We start from the raw sequence: 21,836 nt of genomic DNA, 5'->3' as shown, positions 1-21,836 counted from the left end.
TAAATCTCTATAAGTCAAACTGCTGGGCAAAGGGGATGTATATGTTTTTAAAACCTTTTGATGTCTGTGTCCAGATATTGGCCCCCATCTGTGAGAGTGCTTGTTCCCCACGCCCGTGTAAAGTAGAACTTTTTTTTCAAAGATTTTATTCATTTATTTAAGGGAGGGGCAGAGAGAAAAGGAGAAGCAGACTCCCCACTGAGCAGTGAGCCCATTTGGGGTTAGATCCCAGGATCTCGATACCATGACCTGCAGATGACAGATGCTTAACTGACTGAGCCACCTAGGCACCCCACGTAAGGAGAACGACTTGGAATGCCAGCCACCATTTTCTTGGGAGAAGATTGGGGAGCAGAGGGGCAGGAAATGCTTGAAACACTCCCAGTCCCCCCTTAAAGGTTGAGGGGAGGGAGTCCTTTCTTTGAGAAGAAATCTTAGGTAGCTGATGGGCCCAGATCGAGAAAAGGGATAACATGCTGTGTGACACAGACACGGACTACTAGGGACAATCATGTTTCGGTGGGGGGAGTGGCATTGGGCATTGCCCATGGTAAGGTGTGTGGCAGTGCCCATTGACGTTTAACAGGCAGGGACCCTTCGATCCAGCAATTCTTTTTTTTTAGGAATTCACCAGACAATTAAACTCGCACAGGTGCAGAAAGATATGAGGCCAAAGATAGTTGCTGCAGTCCTGTTTCCAGTTGTAAATGTCTGGTGACCTAAATGTCCGTTGATGGTAAGGGCCTGGTAAAATGTGTTATGGGGCAGATCAGCAGCAAATGCGGCATATTCTCCTATGGAAGAGCCCCAGGCTGGTATGATTACTTAGAAAAAGAGGAAAGTACCCAACAGTGTGTTAAAAAGTTGCATTGGGGCAGGTAGTGGTGGGGGATTTAGATGCATCTTTTCTATATGCACAGGTGATTTCTAGGCAAGAAACTGGTCACAGAGTTGCCTCTGAGGAAGGGGACTGAGCTAGTGGGAGCTAGATGGGAGGGAAACTTCATTGCACACATACATCCTCTGCTTTGGATTCTTTTATCATGTGGGGGTATCACTCTTCAGCTTTTAGCATAATATTCACTATGTACGAAAGAGTATGAGTATCTTAATGAAGAGGTTTGGTGCATGAGCCCTGGAGCTAGCCTGTTTCTCAGGGACCAGTTGAGAGTCTTTGGGCCAGTTAGGTCACTTCTCTGGGCCTCAGAGCCATCACTGTAAAAATCAGAACGGTGGTGGTACCTCCTTCAGAGTCTCCCAGAGGATTCAGCTGGGACTCGGTGGCACGTACTCACAACAGAGCAGTGTGCACAGGACACTAAGTGTCAGTGTTACAAATGTAAGGGGAAGATAACAAAACCAATAGACTGTAAATCTTATCTTTAAAAAAAAACATAATGGTCTTGATAGTTTGGAGGAAACTTTTGTGCTTATTTTGATCTGATATATATATATAGTTTTTAAGTTTATTTTTTTTGTAATCTCTACACCCAGCGTGAGATTTGAACCAATCTCATGGTTCAAACTCCAAGATCAAGAGTCACATGCTGTACAGACTGAGCCAGGCTGGTGTCCCTGATCTGATTTTTTTTTTTAAGATTTTATTTATTTATTCATGAGAAACACAGAGAGAGGCAGAGACACAGGCAGAGGGAGAAGCAGGCTACTTGCAGGGAGCCCAATGTGGGACTCGATCCCAGAACTCCAGGATCACGCTCTAAGCCGAAGGCAGACCCTCAACCACTGAGCCACCCAGGCATCCCCCGATATGATTTTTTAAATGGACTTATGGGTGGGGTTGAGGGAGGGACGGCTTTTAGAGCCAGGCGGAGGTGGAGCTGCATGGAAGACCTGATCCTGTGGCTTGAAGCAGCTTGGTGGCATAGGGCAAGAGCCTCACCTATGCAGGCCTCTGTCATGATCTGCAGGGTAGGTGGTTGTCTTGCTAATCTCCCAGTGATGTCTCCCAGGAGCCACTGTTCTGAGGTTGCCTTTGCTGCACCCACCTCCCTGATTACTTGGCTTTTCTGTTGCAGATGTGGATGATGAGTATGAGGATGAGGACCAGTGGGAGGACGGAGCAGAGGACATTCTAGAGAAAGGTGTGTGGGGGCCCCACCTCTGCAAGACCACTTTGGGGTGTGACCAATGGTCTTGAGAGCCCATTCCCCACCCCATGCCCTGCACCACCCCCACCCCCCACCCTCCTCACCTCGCTTCTTTCTGTCGTTGCCAGAGAGACCAGCTCTGTACCCTTTTCCTTTTAGGCCCATGAGTTGGGGGGTGGGGGCTGTGGGTGGTGGGTGTGGTGGAAAGAGGACTCTGGGATCCCAGGGCCCCAGTGAATCCCTTCTAGGGGGTTGTAGGGGGGTGGGCTCTGTCCCAAGATACCCCCCACTTCCTGGGCCAGTGACCCTACTTCCCTGTTATTTTCCGTTTTGTGCGCCTCATACATTTCGGCTTCTCCCCCAACCACCTGATGCCTGGCCTTTACTTTTGATTTTCAACCTTCCTGTGTCCCTCCCTTCCCCTTCCCCCAACCCATTGGTTGATTTCGCTGCTATAATTTGGCTCATACTTTGTCTGCCCTCGCCCACCACCACCACCACCACCACCACCACCACCACCACCTCCTCTTCCTCCAAGTAGAAGAGATTGAAGGTAAGAGTCTGAAAACTGTGAGTCCCCGACCCTCCTCCCATATCCTGACATCTCCTTCCTGCCCACAGCACCCTCCCTAACCCCTGACCCCCAACTAGCCCTGGGGGCTCTGACTCATATAGGATCCAGAATCAGGGAGTCCTGAGGCCAGGTCTCCAGCCATTGGCCTGGGAAAGTGTGTATGTGTTTGTGCGTGTGTGTGCGAGCATTGTGGGTGGCAGGGATAGGTGGAGTGAGATGGAGTTAAGGGCATACTTAGTGATTGTGAGATGGGGAATGGCTGGATGCCCCCACCTGTTGGGCCCTGTCCCCAAGTCTTTTTCATGAGAAGCAGGATGCTTAGCAGGACAAGAGTAGAGGGTGAGGGTTGGGGGTTCCTAAGTGAGGTGTCTCCTGCCCCAGGGCCCAGCTCCGGCCCTCTCAGCCCCTATCACTTTCTCCAGATCCCTGCCCTTCACCTCCCTGTATTCACCTCATTTGCACATTTTTCTGCAGCTTCCAATATTGATAATGTTGTCCTGGATGAAGACCGTTCTGGGGCTCGCCGCCTACAAAACCTCTGGAGGTAAGCAGGGAGGCAAAAGGGTGAGATTGGCTCCCAGGGGAGATCTGGGGGCAGGTCAGCCCACCCTCCTTTCCAGCCTTTCATTCATGTTTACTTTCCCCCTTCACATCCCAGGGACCAGCGAGAGGAAGAACTGGGCGAGTATTACATGAAGAAATATGCCAAGTCATCTGTGGGAGAGACGTAAGGGCACGGAGTGGGGACAGGTGGTCCCTTTTAGGGAAGGGTCAAGGCTCTGACAGAGCATCACCCCCCTTCCCAACTGCTCTCCCCTCTCCAGGGTATATGGAGGATCCGATGAGCTCTCAGATGACATCACCCAGCAGCAGCTGCTCCCAGGAGTCAAGTAAGGGAGGGGTGGGATGGGCAGGCTGAGATGGGGGAAATTTTGTATTGAGAGTGGGGGCATGTACCTAGGCAGACCCAGAGTTCTGGATAATGGGGACTAGTGGCAGGTTGGCACTTGCCCTCTTTCCCCTGCTTATGGATGGCAGGATGGAGAAGGGGGCTTGGAGAGCGGGGAAGAAAGATGGGTGTGGTGTTTCAGGTCTCTCGTGATGAGGCCATTTCACTGAAGGGGTTCCTTTTCCTCTCCTGTCTAGGGATCCAAATCTGTGGACTGTCAAATGTAAGGTGTGTACTCTGGGTAGCAGGAGGCTGGGGGGGAGGTGGCCTTGTCTGGGAGAGCTTGCCATCTTTCTGTCCTGGGTCTCCTGGGCCTGTGAGTCTCTGCCTCTTCATCCCCCACCTCCCAGCCCCCTTCCCCCCTCTCCTCCTGTCACTCACTGTCTCTCACCCCATCTGTCCTGCTGCCCATCCCTCTTGCTCTGGACTTCATCTCTCTTGCTCCTCTCTCTCTTTCTTCTATTTTATCTTTCTTGCCTGATGACTCTGTCTGCCTTGCTGCTGTCTCCTACCCCCTTTACTGTGTCCATGTTTCGTGTCGTCATCTCTCTGAAGTCTGTGTCTCTTCTTCCAGATTGGGGAGGAAAGGGCCACAGCCATTTCCTTGATGCGGAAGTTCATTGCCTACCAGTTCACAGACACGGTAAGTTGGGTAGGCAGGTAGCTTGGACAAGAGAGTGAAGCCCAGAGGGAGGGACAGTATAGATCCAAGGGTACCAGGTACCCTTGCAGCCAGGAGCAGTGCCCGTAAAGTGAGCTGCTTTAGCTGGAAAATGACCCCTCCCTGGATTTGAAAGGCTCTTCAGTGACTGACAGAGGTACCGTCTTCTAATTAATTCTTGGAGTTTGAATCCTGCCCCTGCTGCGTCCTAGCCCTGTGACCTAGATCAAGCCACTCCCCGTTTCTAGGCACTTTGCTTGCCCTTCAGCATCATTAGGATTAAGTAGCTTTGGACATGTCCAGCTTTCCGCTGGGACTTGTCCTGCAGCTTGTGTTCAGTAAGTATAGTTATTATTGTCAGAGATGTAATTGTCAGTTTTGGAACAGGGGCAAACCCTACAAAGGGTATACTCCAAATTCACGAAACATGGGGCGGGGGGGGCTACTACCCACCCTTTGCTGGCTGGTGATTTTCTCACTTACTATGATCCATGTTGGGCCAAATGCATTGCTTTTACTTGCTGAAGCAGTGGATGTATGTCAGTGGGACTAAGTGGATAGTTTGTAGGATTTGCAGGTCATTTTAAGTGTGCTCAAACCTCGATCGTGCATCCTAGGCAAAAGTCCAGTGACCATTTGAGTCATGACTGATTATTGTTTTTGTTTTTGATGACCAAAGAAGTATATGTGTGTTGGAGAAGGCCACATCTCCATCCCTGAGTCCCAGTTTTCAAAAGGAATTACTGTTGGTGTGTGTCTTTCCAGGTCATCTTCTCTGCAAGTCAAGAAATGTCAGTTTTGGGGTTTTTTTTTGTTTGTTTTGTTTGTGTAAAACAATATTATGTAGTGTATGTATTATTCTGTAGTGAGCGTTTTGTCAATACCTTAAGTATCTTTGTATGCCCAGTAAATATAAGGCTGTTTCTTTTTTCCACTATTACAAGCAATGCTGAAACAATATAGTTGTTTTGTTTTGTTTTTTTCGATTGTGATATAATTTTCGTACCATAAAATTCAGGGTCGTAGTGTATGATCTTATGTGTTGCTAGATCCAGTTATGCTTTTTTATTAAAAATATTTGCATCCTTGGGATCCCTGGGTGGCGCAGCAGTTTGGCGCCTGCCTTTAGCCCAGGGCACGATCCTGGAGACCTCTCTCTCTCTGTGTGTGTGTGTGTGTGTGTGTGTGACTATCATAAATAAATTAAAAAAAATTTTTGCATCCAAGGCCACTTGGGTGGCTCAGTCAGTTAAGCATCTGACTCTTGGTTTCGACTCAGGTCATGATCTCAGGGTGCTGAGATCGAGTCCTGCATAGAGCTCCCTGCTGTTCCCCCTGCTTGTGAGGGTGTCTGTCTCTCTATCTCTCTCTCTCTCTCTCTCTCTCTCTCAGATAACATCTTTGGGGAAAAAAAAAGATACTTGCATCCACATTTGATACTGTTTTTTTTTTTTTTTTTTTATTTTATGATAGTCACACAGAGAGAGAGAGAGAGGCTGAGACACAGGCAGAGGGAGAAGCAGGCTCCATGCACCGGGAGCCCGACATGGGATCCGATCCCGGGTCTCCAGGATCGCGCCCTGGGCCAAAGGCAGGCGCCAAACCGCTGCGCCACCCAGGGATCCCTGATACTGTTTTTGGTATCAAGTTAATAGTAGATTCAAGGGATGAGATGGGAAATATTCCTCCTTCTTCTAAAAAGAGTCTGTGAAGGAACAATATTATTAAAATGTTGGATAGAATTCACCAGTGAAGCTATCTAGTCCTGGCTGTTTGTGATAGGCTGGTGATTTTCTGTTTGTGTGCATGTAGAAATTTTTTTTTTTTAATTTTTATTTATTTATGATAGAGAGAGAGAGAGGCGCAGAGACACAGGCAGAGGGAGAAGCAGGCTCCATGCACCGGGAGCCCGGTGTGGGATTCGATCCCGGGTCTCCAGGATCACGCCCTGGGCCAAAGGCAGGCGCCAAACCGCTGCACCACCCAGGGATCCCGAAATTTTTCAATTAGAAAAAAAAAAAAAGAAATTTTTCAATTAGTTATTCAATATCTTTACTTCTTAGTAGGTCTATTCAGATTTTCTATTTCTTTTTTCCTTTTTTTTTTTTTAAGATTTTATTTATTTATTCATGAGAGACACAGAGACAGGCAGAGACAGGCAGAGGGAGGAGAAGCAGGCTCCATGCAGGAGCCCTATGCGGGACTCGATCCTGGAACTCTAGGATCACAACATGAGCCAAAGGCAGACACTCAACCAGTGAGCCCCCCAGGGCGTCCCAGATTTTCTGTTTCTTTTTGAGTCACTTTTGGTAGTGCATGTCTTTTTGCGGAAAACATTCATTTCGTTGAGGATATCTAATCTCTTGATGTGATTATGTACACTTGCTCACGTACATAGTAGCATAGTATTGCTTCATTATCCTGTAAAGTTGGTGGTGATATCCTTTCTTCCATTCCTGGTTTTACTCATTTCAGTCTTGAGTAACTTGAGTCTCTTGTCTTTTTCTTGGTCAGTGTGGCTACAGATGTGTCAAATTTGTTAGTCTTTTCAAAGAACCAGATTTTGGTTTTGATGGACTTCTCAATTTTTCTTTTATGTCTTTTATTTATTTCCATTCTGATGCGTGTTATTTCTTTTTTTTTCTGCTTGCTTGGTGTTTAGTTTTCTTTCCCTTTTCTTTCTTTTTTTCTTTTTCTTTTCTTTTTTTTTTTTTTTTTAAGAGTGGAGAGAGGCAGAGGGACAGGGAGCAAAAGAATCCCAAGCAGGCTCAATGCCCAGCTTGGAGCCTGACATGGTGCTCAATCCTACAACCCTGAGATCATGATCTGAGCTGAAATCAAGAGTTGGGATGCTTAATAAACTGAGCCACCCAGGCGCCCCTCCTTTTCTAGTTTCTTAAAGGTGGAAGGTTAGGTTATTGATGTGAGACTTTTTTTCTTTTTTACAGGTGTAAATTTACCTCTAAGCACAGCTCTCATATCTCTTAAGGTTTAGTGTTTTTGTTTTCATTCATCTCAAGATACTTTTTTAAGATTTTATTTTAATAGGGGAATCCCTGGGTGGCGCAGCGGTTTGGCGCCTGCCTTTGGCCCAGGGCGCGATCCTGGAGACCCGGGATCGAATCCCACGTCGGGCTCCCGGTGCATGGAGCCTGCTTCTCCCTCTGCCTATGTCTCTGCCTCTCTCTCTCTCTCTCTCTCTCTCTCTCTCTCTCTCTGACTATCCTAAATAAGTAAAAATTTTAAAAAAATTTATTTTAATAAAAAATCTTAAAATCTTTTAAGATTGTATTTATTTCGTAGAGAGAGAGAGCACAGATAAGTAGGCAGAGAGGCAGGCAGAGGTAGAGGGAGAATCAAGCTCCTTGCTGAGCAGAGAGTCTGATGTGGGACTTGATCCCAGGACCCTGAGATCATGACCTGAGCTGAAGGCAGACACTTAACCAACTGAGCCACCCAGGCACCCCTCAAAATACTTTCTAATATCCCTTATAATTATTATTATTTTTTAAATATTTTTAAGTAATCTCTGTACCCAATGTAGGGCTTGGGGTACCATGCCCATAACCATGAGATCAAGAGTCATATGCTCCACCCACTGAGCCAGCCAAGCACCCTGTAATTTTTAATTTAAATCCATTGGTTACTTAGGAGTGTATTTCCACATAGTTGTGAATTTTCTAAATCTTTACTGATTTCTAATTTCACTTCTATGTGGTTGGAGGATATATCTCATATGATTTCAATTCTTTTACATTTATTGAGACTTACCTTAATGGGCTAACATATGGTTTATTCTGGAGAATGTTAAGTATACCCTAAGAATGTGCTGCATTCCACTGCTGTTCGACAGAATTGTATCTGTAGATGTGTGTGAGGTCTAGTCGGTATACAGGATTGCTTAAGTGCTGTTTCCTTGTTCATCTCCTGTTTAGTTCTGTTGTTGAAAGTGGGGTGTTGTCCCCAGTTATTATTGGTGAACTATCAATTTCTCCTTTTATTTCTGTTGCTTTTTGCCTTGTGTATTTTGAGGTTCTATTGTTAAGTTCATACAGGTTTGCACTTCTTGTATCTTCTTGGATGATTGAACTTTACCAGTATAAGACATCCTTGTTTGTCTCTGGTAACACCTTTTGTCTTAAAGTGTGTTCTGTTTGCTATTAGTATAGTCATTTCAGTTCTCTTCCATCCAGTTGTTTTTTATACATGGTATATGTTGTTTACCTTTCTTTTCTTTTTTTTCCTCCCCTTTTTTGGGGGGCAAGGGGATGTGTGAGCAGGAGCAGGATGGGAGGGGCAGAGGAAGAGAGAGAACCTTAAGCAGGCTACACACCCAGCATAGAGTCCAACATGGGGCTCCATCTCACAACCCTGAAATCGTGACCTGAACTGAAATCAAGTTTTGGATGCTTAACTGACTGAGCCACCCAGGCGCCCCTCTCTTGGTTTCCTTTCTACATCACTATGTGTAGATTCATTATTTTTTAAGTGTTACATTATATTTCATGGAATGGTTATGCTATAGTTTAACAAATCTCTTTTGGGGGCATTTAAAAATTTCCAGTCTTAAAAAAAAAAAAAAAAATTTCCAGTCTTGTTTGTTTGCTGTAATCAATAACTGCAGTGGACATCCTTGTGTCCGGGTCATTTCACAAACATTTCTGTTGGATAAATTCCTGGGAGAGAGTGCTGTAGTGGCAGCTGTTACTGTTCATGTCACTTGTGTCTCACTGTTTCCTGCTACTGGGTCGGTCCTACAGCCCCTGCAGATTAAGTCAGTGGTGGCACCAGAGCACGTGAAGGGTTATATCTACGTGGAGGCCTATAAGCAGACACATGTGAAGCAGGCCATTGAAGGTGTAGGCAACCTGCGGCTTGGCTACTGGAACCAGCAGATGGTGCCCATCAAGGAGATGACAGATGTTCTCAAAGTCGTGAAGGAGGTGGCCAACCTGAAGCCAAAATCCTGGGTCCGCCTGAAGAGGGGCATCTATAAGGACGACATCGCCCAGGTGCCAGGGGTGGGGGTGGGGCTGGGTAACTGAGGGGCCAGGGCTCGCTTTTACACTTCTGCTCCCCTCTTTTGTCCCCTTCCTTTTCCTTTGGTCGTTCCCAGCCCCTACCTGGTGCACAGCAGACCTCCATTCAGGTTAGGTGATGCAGAGCCTAGATTTTATTGGGAACACATAGGAAATAGATGACCATCTTCTGTGCATGTTCAAAGCATGCTGAGTAAAAATCTGAAGGAGGTAAGGGAGGGAGCCTTGTGGAATTCTTGGGGAAGAGTGTTGCAGCAGAAGGAACAGCATGTGAATAGGGCTGCCCTGGCCGAAGCAGAGTGCTCAAGGGTGAGAGTGGTAGGAGGTGGGCTCAAGGAGGGAACTGTGCTTGTGGCCCATCCCAGGGCTTTAGCTTCTACTGGAGATGGAGGGACATAGCCTGACTTGGAATTTAATAGGATTACTCTGGTAGTTTCATTGAGAATCGATTCCTGTTCTCAAGCAGGGGCAGTATTGTCCGGCAGGGGACTTTTCTTGGTTGTGTCAACTGAGGGGGGTAGTTAACTAGCATCTAGTGGATAGAAGCCAGGGTTGCTGCTAACGTCCTCCAATGTAGGGAAGAGTCCCCACAACAAAGAATTAGCTGGCTGTCAAACCCTGGACTGCATCAGATGGGGCTATAGAAGCACAGAGACCAGTGAGGAGACTGCCACCATAGTCCTGGGAGCAGGTTATGGTGGGACAGGCCCTGAGTTGCAGTTGAGAGGAGCAGGGAGAGGTCAGATTTTCTGAAGACAGAGCTGACAGGAGTTGCTAGCACAGTGGAGATGGACGGGAGAGTAAGAAGTGAGTTCAGAACGACTCCCAGGCTGTGTGCCAGTGCAGAAGGAATGATGGAATGGGAGAAGACTAGAAGAGGAGCAGGATTGGGGGTAACCAGGAGGTTAGTTGTGGTTGTACTAGCTTTGAGGGGCCTTTTATTTTTATTTTTTTAAGGATTTTATTTATTCATGAGAGACACACAGAGGCAGAGACATAGGCAGAGGGAGAAGCAGCCTCCCTGCAGGGAGCCCAATGCAGGCCTAATCCCAGGACCCCAAGACAGACGCTCAACCACTGAGCCACCCAGGAGTCCCTGAGGGGCCTTTTAGACATCCAAGGAGATACGTCAAGCAGGCACTGGGTAATCTGCTTCAGAGTTGAGGGGAGACAGGCTACAGAGAATGGGGAATTGTCAGCAGTCCAGTTTCTTCCCCATCATCCCCTGTCCTGCCCTTCTATGTCTAGGGCCAGAGCCCTCCTGACCACCTCCCTCCCTTCAGGTGGATTATGTGGAACCCAGCCAAAACACGATCTCCTTGAAGATGATCCCCCGCATTGACTACGACCGCATCAAGGCCCGCATGAGCTTGGTACCAGGGGGACACACTGTGGCTCATGGGTGGGGAGGATGCTCCATCCTGCTGGGGGCTGAGTGCTCCTCCTTCACCCTTCCCACCCATGCCCCCTCTCCTCCACAGAAAGACTGGTTTGCTAAAAGGAAGAAGTTTAAGCGGCCTCCCCAGAGGCTGTTTGACGCCGAGAAGATCAGGTAAGTGTCCTTGGAGCCTGGCTGGGCAGAGTTCCCTGAGCTGTGATGCAGAGTGCACCTTTGCAGGTTCCCCCAAGGGAATGGGCCCCCTGACCCAATTGTGGTTTATTTTGTGAGTGGTCAGCTTGGGAGCATTGCCTCAGCCAATTTAACATCCCTGGGCCTCTGGCTTCTGTGCTATAAACATCCACAGTAATGATCCCTGCCTCTTGGGATTGTCGCAAGAATCAGATGAGTTACAGAGCACGTGTACCCAGAATAGCACTTGGCTTCAGTATCACATGCTAAAATGGGGTTTCTCAGCCTGTCAGGCTTTGTAAGGTCTCTTTCCCTGACCTTCTGATCCCTGGACAGCAGAGATGAGGCCACAGAGCCCTTCCTCGTCAGGATGTATCCCTCGCCCTCCCCAGCTGGAGGAAGCTTTAGAGCAGCACAGTGACCCCAGTGTTCCAGGGCTAGTCAGAGGGCTCCTGATGGGGAGGGAGGGAGAGGAGGAGCTGGAGGAATGAGAGCCGCACTGACCCTTTTCCCACTGTCCTGTTCTGGAACCCCTCGTGAGCCACCAGATGGTTTTTCATTCTCTTAAGGGGATTATAGAACATCTTTTGAGCTGCATCCCAGGACTTGGCTAATACGTCACATGCCTAAATTGGACCTACTTACCCCCCTGCTGTCCCACCTGATCCGGACCTCCTTTTCCTGAGCGCCCTGACATGGCCTGCAGAGCTGGCTTGGGCCTCTACCAAACTCAGTATTCAAACAAGAAGAGGGTTGAGTGAGTGGCAGGAGGAGCTCGGCCTGCTCCCCCACACTCCCTATTTTGGGAGTGGGGCAGGCTTTCCCTCCTCACTCTAGAAGCGTGGGCAGAAACTGAGTGTCCCCCACCCCACATGCAGGGCCAGGAAAATTAAGGCATAGGCTTGGGAGTCTCATTCCCTGCCTTTGAATCCTGACTCAGACCACCCTCGCCATGAGGTGTGCCCAAAGCGAGCCTCACTCTCTCATTTCCCTGGGAAATGTGGATCATGTTAGTGACATCAGAGACTTTGGGGAAGAGTCCACAAGGTATGTGGCCAGGTGCAGGCTGAATGCTCCAGGCATGTTAACCATTGGCACCGTCCAGTACTTGGTCCAGCTAGTATTCTCTGAGTGCCTCTGGTGTGCGTGTGAGGTGTTGCTCTAGGGGAAAGATCAGTGAATGAAAAATGTTAAAGGTCTGCCCTTCGGGAGATGTATTAAACAGTAATTCATCAGAGGGTAAGGTGTACTGTGCTGAACAGTCAGGTAGGGAGAGGGCAGCAGAGTACAGGGAAGAGCCCTTGGGCTTGGGACAGGTCACTCGATGGGATGGGATGGGATGGGATGGGATGGGATGGGATGGGACAGCCATCCTGTGATCCTCTCCCTGCTCTGCTGTGTCTGTCTGCCAGCAGAGGAGCCTGAGACTCAGCAAGATTCTCTTCTTAATCTCCCTTGCAATCTTCTCTCCCCCACAAAATCCCAGGTCCCTGGGTGGTGATGTTGCCTCTGATGGTGACTTCCTCATCTTCGAGGGGAACCGATACAGCCGGAAGGGTTTTCTCTTCAAGAGCTTTGCTATGTCTGCTGTGGTGAGGGTCCCAGAGGGCATCTTGCTTACCGTGGTAGGGTGCAGGGAGGCCAAGTCCAGGTCCCAGAGCAGTGGGTTATCTGGGTCTCTCCTGCTTAATCTGTCAAGCCGTTAGTGTAGGAGTGTCCCTGGAAAAATAAATCTCACCATCTCACTAGCCCGCATGGCTGGGCTGTGACACTGACCTTTGTCTATTTCCTCCTCTTCCCTTTGTCTCTTGGGGCTCAGATCACAGAGGGTGTGAAGCCAACGCTCTCCGAGCTGGAGAAGTTTGAAGACCAGCCAGAGGGCATTGACCTTGAGGTGGTGACCGAGAGCACAGGTACTTGGTCCCTGTCAGTAGCTCAGGCCTCCAGAGGACGGGGTGGCTTGTGGCAGGCAGCCCTCACATCAGCCCGGCATCTGTCCCTGCAGGGAAGGAGCGGGAACACAACTTCCAACCTGGGGACAATGTGGAGGTGTGTGAGGGTGAGCTCATCAACCTGCAGGGCAAGATCCTCAGCGTGGATGGCAACAAGATCACCATCATGCCCAAGCACGAGGACCTCAAGGTAGGTACCACACGGCCCATATGTACTTTTGGGTTGAGAGCATGGTGTCATCATAGCATAATCTAAGCGGCTGCCTGGTTTTAGTTTGCTTTAAGGGTGTGGGTGTCTGTGTCTGTCTTTCTGTTTTGAGGGTTTGTCCAGGCTAGCATGATGTGTCTGGGGTGAGGCTTTCTCTGGCTAGGTCTGAGGAAGTGTTTACTCTGTGTCGTATGTTTTGGGGATAAACTTTGTGTGTATGGAGTAAAGGGGTATCCAGGCTGATTTCCTGAGTCTGAGGTGAGCTGTCTCTAGGGCAGTCTGAGGGTTGTACAAGGAGTCTGTGGTTGGGTGGTGTGAGTCTGGAGTGGGTTTTGGCAAGGTCTTTTCTGAGAATATGAGTGGCTTCTGGAGATGGGGAAGCAGGTGGGCCATAGTAGCTTTTCTTGACCTGCTCAGTGTCCCCATACCCAATCCCCAGGACATGCTGGAGTTCCCGGCCCAGGAGCTCCGGAAGTACTTTAAAATGGGGGACCACGTGAAGGTGATTGCTGGTCGATTTGAGGGTGACACAGGCCTCATTGTGCGAGTGGAGGAGAACTTTGTCATCCTCTTCTCTGACCTCACCATGCACGAGGTAAGTGGGGGGGGGACTGGGGTCGAGGTGGAACATGCCCAATGAGACCCAGGCTAAAGAGCCACTTGGACCCTGCTTCACCCTTTCCTGTTTCCCACAGCTGAAGGTGCTCCCCCGGGACCTGCAGCTCTGCTCAGAGACGGCATCGGGTGTGGATGTGGGGGGCCAGCATGAGTGGGGGGAGCTGGTGCAGCTGGACCCCCAGACCGTGGGTGTCATCGTGCGACTGGAGCGAGAGACCTTCCAGGTGTGTGTGTGTTGTACTCAGTGGTGGGGCCTGCCTTCCTTCCTCTCCCTTGAGCTCCTCGTCCTAGGGAGGTGGCAGATCGTGGTGGCTAAGACCCACACTGCTCTGGGTGGCAGATCTGGCTCTGTCAGCCGTGGCTGGGTGTGTGGTGTTGGGCAGGTGGCATGTCATTACCCTCTCTGTACTTGTTTCATACCCTGTAAAATGGAGATATCGGTATCATGTATTTCGTTTGTTGAAGCCCTGAGATCAAATATTGTAAACACAGGTGCTTGCTCAAGGGCTGGGGGCTGCAGGTGCTCTCCTCCCCTCCATCCCTTCCCAGTGGACGTGGGAGTCAGAGTCCTAATGCTTAGGACCCTGGACTCTGGATTCATATCTTGGTCCTATTGCTCCATGCTGTGTGACCCTGGGCTCGTGACTTGCCCTCTCTGGGCCTGAGATCTGCCCCCCCCCCCTTGTAAAATGGGAATCATGACCACATCCATCTCAGAGGGAAGTTTTGAGGCTTCAGTGAAATGTTGTGTGAAGAATTTAGTACATGACCTGGCACACAGTGATGGGTAAAAATTATGTTAATATTTACTCCTTTACCCATTTTTCAGGTCTCTGATGGAGTCTTTTCCCAAAAGTGTTTTGAAATGATTGGGAACATTTTTGTTTGACGCAGTGCCTCGGCAGCAGTGTCCTCAGAGCCAAGAAGGCTAGATTTCCGCAGAGCTTGAGATGGTTTCCCACAAGGAAGGATCATTCCACCTTAGGAAAGCCCTACTCCACATCGCTTCTTTCTACTCTCACAGCTCAGCATCCCCCCCTCCCTCCATAGGTGCTGAACATGTATGGGAAGGTGGTGACCGTCAGACACCAGGCTGTGACACGAAAGAAGGACAACCGCTTTGCTGTGGCCCTGGACTCAGAACAGAATAACATCCATGTGAAAGACATCGTCAAGGTCATTGATGGCCCCCACTCAGTGAGTATAAGCTCCTGCCTGTTGACCACGCCTGAAGTTGCTGGGGTGGGCATGGCCATGAGAGTGACCGTCCTTTCCCCACTCAGGGCCGGGAGGGCGAAATTCGCCATCTCTTCCGCAGCTTTGCCTTCCTGCACTGCAAGAAACTGGTGGAGAACGGGGGGATGTTTGTCTGCAAGACCCGCCACCTCGTCCTGGCAGGGGGCTCCAAGGTGAGGCGGGTGTGATGGCCTCCTGGCTCTTGGGTTCCTGGCTCAGCTCTCCAGCCTTCTCTGGCCCCCACAGTGACAAGAACGGGCTTGTGGAGGGCTAGGAGAGCGGATGTCAGGCTCAGGTCATTGGTAGAGTTTACTGGGATTCTGAGCTTTTAATCAAATCATTCATCCATTCCGTTTTATTGAGCACCTGTTAGGTGCCTGGCACTGGAGATAGAATAATGAACAAAAAGTCTCTGCCCTTCTAGAGATGTTACCCCAGAGATGAACAGATCAATAGATACGTACATCGTACAGTGTGAGGTGATGATAGGCAATCTGAAGGAAGGTTAAACAGGATAGGGAGAGAGACAATAATGGGGAGAGAATAACGGGGTTGCTGCTTTAGATGGAGGTCGTCAGGGAAAGGCATCTTTGATTTAACACCTGAGCAGAGATCCGAATGAAGGGGCCCAGAGCTGCCTGTCTCTGGGGAGCAGCAGATGCAGGGGCTCTGAGTTAGAACATGTAGGAAAGCTATGTAGAACCAAGTATTGGAAAGGAAATCAGGCCCTGGATCTGGGGAGCTGGGATCAGGGGTGGTCCTCACAGCCCTAAACATTGGGCTGAGAAATTCTCCTGATTTGCAGTTTTTAGGTCACCGGGGCCATAAAGTCCTGGCCAAGGGAGGACCAGGCCTCTTGATTGACAGGCCCACACTGGCACAGGGGTGGTAGTTTCCCCAAAGGGAAATCGAGGCATTGTCACTAGGAGTTGGGAGAGATGACTGCCAGGCCTGTTCAAGCAGGAGGCAGGCAGTGGCATGGGGGCCAGGAGTCTATCACTCAGGCCCTGCCAGCCAGTTCACTTCTTGTCCCTTCCCTAGCCCCGAGATGTGACCAACTTCACAGTGGGCGGTTTTGCCCCTATGAGCCCCCGGATCAGCAGCCCCATGCACCCCAGCGCTGGAGGTGAGAAGGAGAGGGGCGGGGATGTATCTGGGGGTTGGGGGGGTGGGATCATTCAGCTCACACTCGCTGAGTGCCTGCTCTGCTGGCCTGCCCATGTAGGGGCTTACAGAGACCAGGACCTTCCCACACCACTGCCCCCAGTGGCAGGCCAGAGTGGCCACAATTGTGCTGGGGCTCTGGTGGGGGCCCCCAGAGGAAGCTCCTGAACCAGTGGGGGTGCACTGGGGGAGTCAGGCAGGTGAAGAGGGGGCTTGAGAGGGTGCTCTGTCAGTGGACACAGCATGTGAGGGGAGGACATGGCCCTGGGGACTGGTGATCTTCTTTCTCCCCAGGTCAGCGTGGTGGCTTTGGCAGCCCTGGTGGCGGCAGCGGAGGCATGAGCAGGGGTCGGGGACGGAGAGACAACGAACTCATAGGCCAAACTGTGCGCATCTCCCAAGGGCCCTACAAAGGTGACCTTCAGGCCTTCAGGGCTGTGTTGGAGGGCTGGGGGAGGGACGTGGTGGAGAACCCCATTCAGCCTGACCTCTGGTCTCCTCACCAGGCTACATTGGTGTGGTGAAGGATGCCACTGAGTCCACAGCTCGCGTGGAGCTGCACTCTACCTGCCAGACCATCTCTGTGGACCGTCAGCGGCTCACTACAGTGTACGGGCTGGGGCAGGGCAGGGCCAGGAGGGGGGTTGCTGGGTGGGTAAGGGGGCCCTACTCACCCCACTACTTCTCTGTGTCCACAGGGGTTCACGGCGCCCAGGTGGCATGACCTCAACCTATGGACGGACGCCCATGTATGGCTCCCAGACGCCCATGTATGGCTCTGGCTCCCGCACACCCATGTATGGCTCCCAAACTCCTCTCCAGGATGGTGAGTGTGCCCAGGGGATGGGGTTAAGGGGTGACATAGGGGTGGGGCTGGAGACAGGACACAACAGACAAACTCATTTCTCCCACTCTCCCATTTCAGGCAGCCGCACCCCACATTATGGTTCACAGACACCCCTGCATGATGGCAGCCGCACTCCTGCTCAGAGTGGGGCCTGGGACCCCAATAACCCTAACACACCGTCGCGGTGAGGATCAGGGGTGGGAGGCATGGTTCCTTGAGCCCGTGTGTTTGTGTGCGGTTGGAGGGGTCTACATGGCCCTCCCTGAACACTCTGCTTCCATCCCCACGCTGTTCATGTGCAAAGGGTTAGGTATGGCTGGGATGGGTGGTCAGATAATCTCTAATCCCCACCATAGTGGCATGCTATGCATCAGACCTGAGCTTGGAGACAGATTTGTGTGACTTAGGTCATGTGACCAGTTGTGTGACCTTGGGCAGGCAGCCTTGTCTCTGCCTTCCCAGGCTGCTCAGCTGTGAAATGGAGGCCTCTGGTTGGGGCTGTTGTGGGGTGTTCAGTGCCATTGTGAGGTGTTCCTTGCTGTTCTGGAAGCATTTGCTACATTGCTGTGATTACCAGTCTTTCTCAACAGACTTCTCTCTCCAACAGGGCTGAGGAAGAATACGAGTATGCCTTCGACGACGAGCCCACCCCATCCCCACAGGCCTATGGGGGCACCCCCAACCCCCAAACACCCGGGTATCCTGACCCCTCATCCCCACAGGTCAATCCACAGTACAACCCACAGACACCAGGGACGCCAGCCATGTGAGTCCACTGGGGCTAACCCTAATCAACCCTTGCCCAAACCCTCTCTGCTGCCACTACCTTCTTCTCTTCTGCACCATCCCCAACAGCTGCGCCCTTCTGTTTTTGACTCTCCAGGTACAACACAGACCAGTTCTCCCCCTATGCCGCCCCCTCCCCACAAGGCTCCTACCAGCCCAGCCCCAGCCCCCAGAGCTACCACCAGGTGGCGCCAAGCCCAGCAGGCTACCAGAACACCCACTCTCCAGCCAGCTACCACCCCACACCCTCACCCATGGCCTATCAGGTACTGGTGAGCTTGCATGCCCTTAAGGGTGGTGGGCTAGGGGGCACTTGGGTGGCACAGTTGATTAAGCAACCGACTCTTGGTTTCTGCTTACGTCATGATCTCAGGGTCTTGGGATTGAGCCCTGCATCAGGCTCCACGCTTGGTGAGGAATCTGCTGAAGTTTCTCTCTCCCTTTCCCTCTGCTCCTTCGTGTACTCCTGCGTGCACGCATGTGTGCTCTCTCTCTCTCTCTCTTAAATGAATAAACTTTTTTTTTTTTTAAGATTTTATTTATTTATCCATGAGAGAGAGCACGAGAGAGGCAGACACACAGGCAGAGGGAGAAACAGGCTCCATGCAGGGAGCCAGACATGGGACTCGATCCCGGGTCTCCAGGATTACAACCTGGGCCGAAGGCGACGCTAAACTACTGAGCCACCCCGGCTGCCCTCAGATGAATAAACCTTTAAAAAAAAAAGGGGGGTGGGTGGGTTAGGATGAGTCTTGGGTCTGTGGGGGCAACCAAGCTAGATGACTGATGACCTATTTTCAATAACGCCACCCCCCTTTCACCTACAGGCCAGCCCCAGCCCGAGCCCTGTTGGCTACAGTCCGATGACACCCGGAGCCCCCTCCCCTGGTGGCTACAACCCCCACACACCAGGCTCAGGCATTGAGCAGAACTCCAGCGACTGGGTAACCACTGACATCCAGGTGAAGGTGCGGGACACCTACCTGGATACACAGGTGGTGGGGCAGACAGGCGTCATCCGCAGCGTCACAGTAAGTGGGGCCCAGGCCAGTGGGTGGGCAGGACCCCTCATTTGGGGTCCCCAACCTCTGTGGTTACTGGTTTTTTTCTTTTTAACCATCTAACCATGTTTTCTGGTACCTGTTTATAGCTGGAAAAGCAAGTGTGGATGGTCTGGCCTGCGGGCTCCACAGGGCAGGGGTTTCTGCATGTTGTGTACATGGCTGGGGCCCCCTTAGCCTGGAGTAGTGACTGGCACCCAGGAACTAGATTACACATTAACGGATTCCTCTGAGACCAGTTCAGTAACACGGACAGAGAGCTTCCCTATGCCAGGCCTCGGCTTAGAGCCAGGCACCCTACCCGTAGTGCTCCTCCTGCTCCAGCATTACTGGTCTTTCCATCCCTCACAGTCACTAGGTTCTCTCCAGCCTCAGGGCCTTAGCTTGTCACTCTCCTCTGTTTGGGATGCTCTTCTTTTCATCCTTCAAGGAAGCCTTTGAGCTATCTCAGGTCTGTCTTATATGTCCATGTAATTTTTTTTCACATTGCCTACCTGCTGCCTAAAATTAGCTTAAAGTTTATTCAGCGTGTGATTCTTTGGTTACTAAGCCTGTATTTCATTCCTAAGCAGCCCTAGTTCCTAGATGAGGAACCAACAGAGTGTTGGTATTCTGGTAAATGTTACTTGAACGAATTAGACACCAGAGGGGCAGCCCGGGTGGCTCAGTGGTTTAGCGCCGTCCTTGGCCCAGGGTGTGATCCTGGAGTACTGGGATCGAGTCCCACGTCGGGCTCCCTGCATGGAGCCTGCTTCTCCCTCTGCCTGTGTCTCTGTCTCTCTCTCTCTGTGTCTCTCATGAATAAATAAAATCTTTAAAAAAAAGAGAGAGAGAGAGAGAGAGAGACACCAGAGACCAAGATGGCTCCAGGCCCTGCCCTCACAGAGGCTCACATCCTAGTTGGGGAGGCAGACGTGTCCCCAAACAGGGACAGCCTGAGTGACCTGAGCTGGGATACCAGAAGCCCTGACAGCAAGGGGAGCTATGGGAACCTTAGAGGAGGCAACTTAATCAACTTTTGAGGGGTTCAGGAGGGGTGCCTCCTGGAGGAAGCAGCATCTGCACCAAGATCTGAAGACTGGATAGGAGTAAGCCAAGAGAAGTAGTGGGGGAGGGGGGAAAGTGTGTTCCAAAGACAGGGGCCTTACAAAGGCCTGGAGATGAGGGAAAGCCTGGCACATCTGGGGAGTTGAAATATGTTCATTGTGGTTAGAACATAAAAAGCCCAGGGGGAAGGGTGAGTGACAGGGCCAGAGAAGTGACTAGGCCAGGTCACATGGCAGCCTGGGGAACTTGGACTGTGTCCGGAGGAATCCAAGCAGGCAAGGCAGTGGTGGACCAGGTCTGTGGTTTGGAATTAATTCACTATGTTGCTCTAGCAGGGATGGACTAGGATGGTGAGACTGGGGGCTGGGAACCCAGGGGGAGCTCTGGTTGTGAGGAAGAGAGGAGGGAGGCAAGTGGCAGAGACCCTCAGGAGGCCAAGTGAACACACCCCAGCGCTGAAGGTTGTTGGTGAACGGGCTGACCTACATTGAGGTCAGAGCTCTGGCCAGGGACTAGGTAGGGCCTGTGAGGATATCCCTGAGGTATAGGTGGGGCCAGGAGGGGAAAGGTGAGGAGGCCCACTTGGGACATGGAGTCACATGCCTGAGAAGCAGTCTCTTTTGGCCTAAGTTAGCTTCGTTCTGGTGCTTCCCTTGCTGATCTGGCCACCCCGCCCCCACACCCCACAGGCCCAGGAACCAGGCCCAGCTTTTGACCTTTCCTGCCCTTTCCTGCCCATAAGTTAGGGGCAAGTAACTTGTTAGGACGAGCCCTGAGCCGGTGGCCTCTGAGTGTGGGCAGCAGTGCTCTGTTGGACACTGACCAGGCTGTCCCTACCCACAGGGAGGCATGTGCTCTGTATACCTAAAGGACAGTGAGAAGGTTGTCAGCATCTCCAGTGAGCACCTGGAGCCCATCACCCCCACCAAGAACAACAAGGTAAGGAGGTAGGGCAGGAGACGTGGGGGCCTTGGGTTGCTGACATGGACCCTGACCCCCATTCCTCCCCACCTCAGGTGAAGGTGATCCTGGGTGAGGATCGGGAAGCCACAGGGGTCCTGTTGAGCATCGATGGTGAGGATGGCATCGTCCGCATGGACCTTGATGAGCAGCTCAAGATCCTCAACCTCCGCTTCCTGGGGAAGCTCCTGGAGGCCTGAGGAACGCAGGGCGGGTGGACTTGGCAGATTATCTGGCAGATAGAGAGTGGAGTGTCTGTCCCTCCTTCGTTCCATGGCCCTTGGCTCTTGACACAGGGTCTGGGGTCCGGACCAGGGCTAATCTGGTCATTTAGGATTTCTTTTATTTTCCTTTTGAGTTCCTATCTTCCTCCCTGATGTTCATGGGAATCAGAATAGAGTCTGGGGGAGGGTCCCCACCTTCTTGTACCCTCCTTTCCCCAGCTTGCTTTTGTGTTTCGGTCTTTCAATAAAAAGCTGTTTGGTCAGAAGGGGTGTGTATGTGTGTGTCTGTTTTGTAAGTGCGGTCATTTGTAGACCCCACTTACTTCCTGGGCAAATAACTAGATGGGGGCACCTAAGCCTCAGTTTCCCCATCTAGAAAATGATGCTGCCTACCCCAGCATGAATATATGAGGAGACATTGGAAAGATTATTAGAACAGAGCCTGCCCCTCATTGAAGTTAACATTCCACTCTCACTTGAGTTATGTAAAGTGAAAATCAGGAAAACCGAAATTCCTCCTATGGTGCAGGATACCGCAGTTGAAGGTCCTCTTCTTGAGCCCACAGAGCAGCGACACCAGAATTTTTGTGGCTTGTCTGGTGGCTTGAGGGTAGAGACAAGCAAGCTGGAGAATGGGGCTTCAGTACCCTGACCTTCCTTCACCTTATTCATTTGACAAATGTTTTTTTTTTAATTAATGCAATATAAAATATTTCAAATATTCGAAAAGGGGGCAGCCTCGGTGGCGCAGCGGTTTAGTGCCGCCTGCAGCCCAGGGCGTGATCCTGGAGACCCGGGATCAAGTCCCACATCGGGCTCTCTGTGGAGCCTG

General features: G+C 50.9%; 1 protein-coding gene across 4 annotated transcripts in view; it reads left to right on the top strand.

The window, feature by feature from the left end:
- The window catches only part of SUPT5H (SPT5 homolog, DSIF elongation factor subunit), a 29,134-nt gene extending 7,864 nt beyond the window's left edge, over positions 1-21,270 (top strand). For 3 of the 4 annotated variants that reach the window (XM_055309767.1, XM_055309768.1, XM_055309769.1), the window contains exons 4-30: positions 2,037-2,102; positions 2,650-2,661; positions 3,157-3,226; positions 3,341-3,409; positions 3,507-3,572; positions 3,829-3,859; positions 4,206-4,274; positions 9,053-9,304; positions 10,615-10,704; positions 10,813-10,883; positions 12,388-12,493; positions 12,721-12,814; positions 12,907-13,043; positions 13,501-13,656; positions 13,757-13,903; positions 14,730-14,876; positions 14,963-15,088; positions 15,957-16,041; positions 16,374-16,493; positions 16,586-16,688; positions 16,778-16,905; positions 17,005-17,110; positions 17,534-17,692; positions 17,810-17,978; positions 18,540-18,743; positions 20,664-20,759; positions 20,837-21,270. In XM_055309767.1, the coding sequence (XP_055165742.1) occupies positions 2,037-2,102; positions 2,650-2,661; positions 3,157-3,226; positions 3,341-3,409; positions 3,507-3,572; positions 3,829-3,859; positions 4,206-4,274; positions 9,053-9,304; positions 10,615-10,704; positions 10,813-10,883; positions 12,388-12,493; positions 12,721-12,814; positions 12,907-13,043; positions 13,501-13,656; positions 13,757-13,903; positions 14,730-14,876; positions 14,963-15,088; positions 15,957-16,041; positions 16,374-16,493; positions 16,586-16,688; positions 16,778-16,905; positions 17,005-17,110; positions 17,534-17,692; positions 17,810-17,978; positions 18,540-18,743; positions 20,664-20,759; positions 20,837-20,980 (3,023 nt within the window). In that variant the 3' untranslated portion in view covers positions 20,981-21,270. The remainder of the gene's footprint in view (positions 1-2,036; positions 2,103-2,649; positions 2,662-3,156; positions 3,227-3,340; positions 3,410-3,506; positions 3,573-3,828; positions 3,860-4,205; positions 4,275-9,052; positions 9,305-10,614; positions 10,705-10,812; positions 10,884-12,387; positions 12,494-12,720; positions 12,815-12,906; positions 13,044-13,500; positions 13,657-13,756; positions 13,904-14,729; positions 14,877-14,962; positions 15,089-15,956; positions 16,042-16,373; positions 16,494-16,585; positions 16,689-16,777; positions 16,906-17,004; positions 17,111-17,533; positions 17,693-17,809; positions 17,979-18,539; positions 18,744-20,663; positions 20,760-20,836) is intronic. The other variant, XM_055309770.1, reaches the window with a different exon arrangement.
- The last annotated feature ends 566 nt before the right edge of the window (positions 21,271-21,836 follow it).

The sequence above is a fragment of the Nyctereutes procyonoides genome, unplaced genomic scaffold (genome assembly GCF_905146905.1).
Source record: "Nyctereutes procyonoides isolate TBG_1078 unplaced genomic scaffold, NYPRO_anot_genome, whole genome shotgun sequence".
Taxonomy (NCBI): Eukaryota; Metazoa; Chordata; class Mammalia; order Carnivora; family Canidae; genus Nyctereutes; species Nyctereutes procyonoides.
Note: the sequence above shows the minus strand (reverse complement) of the source record. Positions and strands in the feature narration are given on the sequence as shown.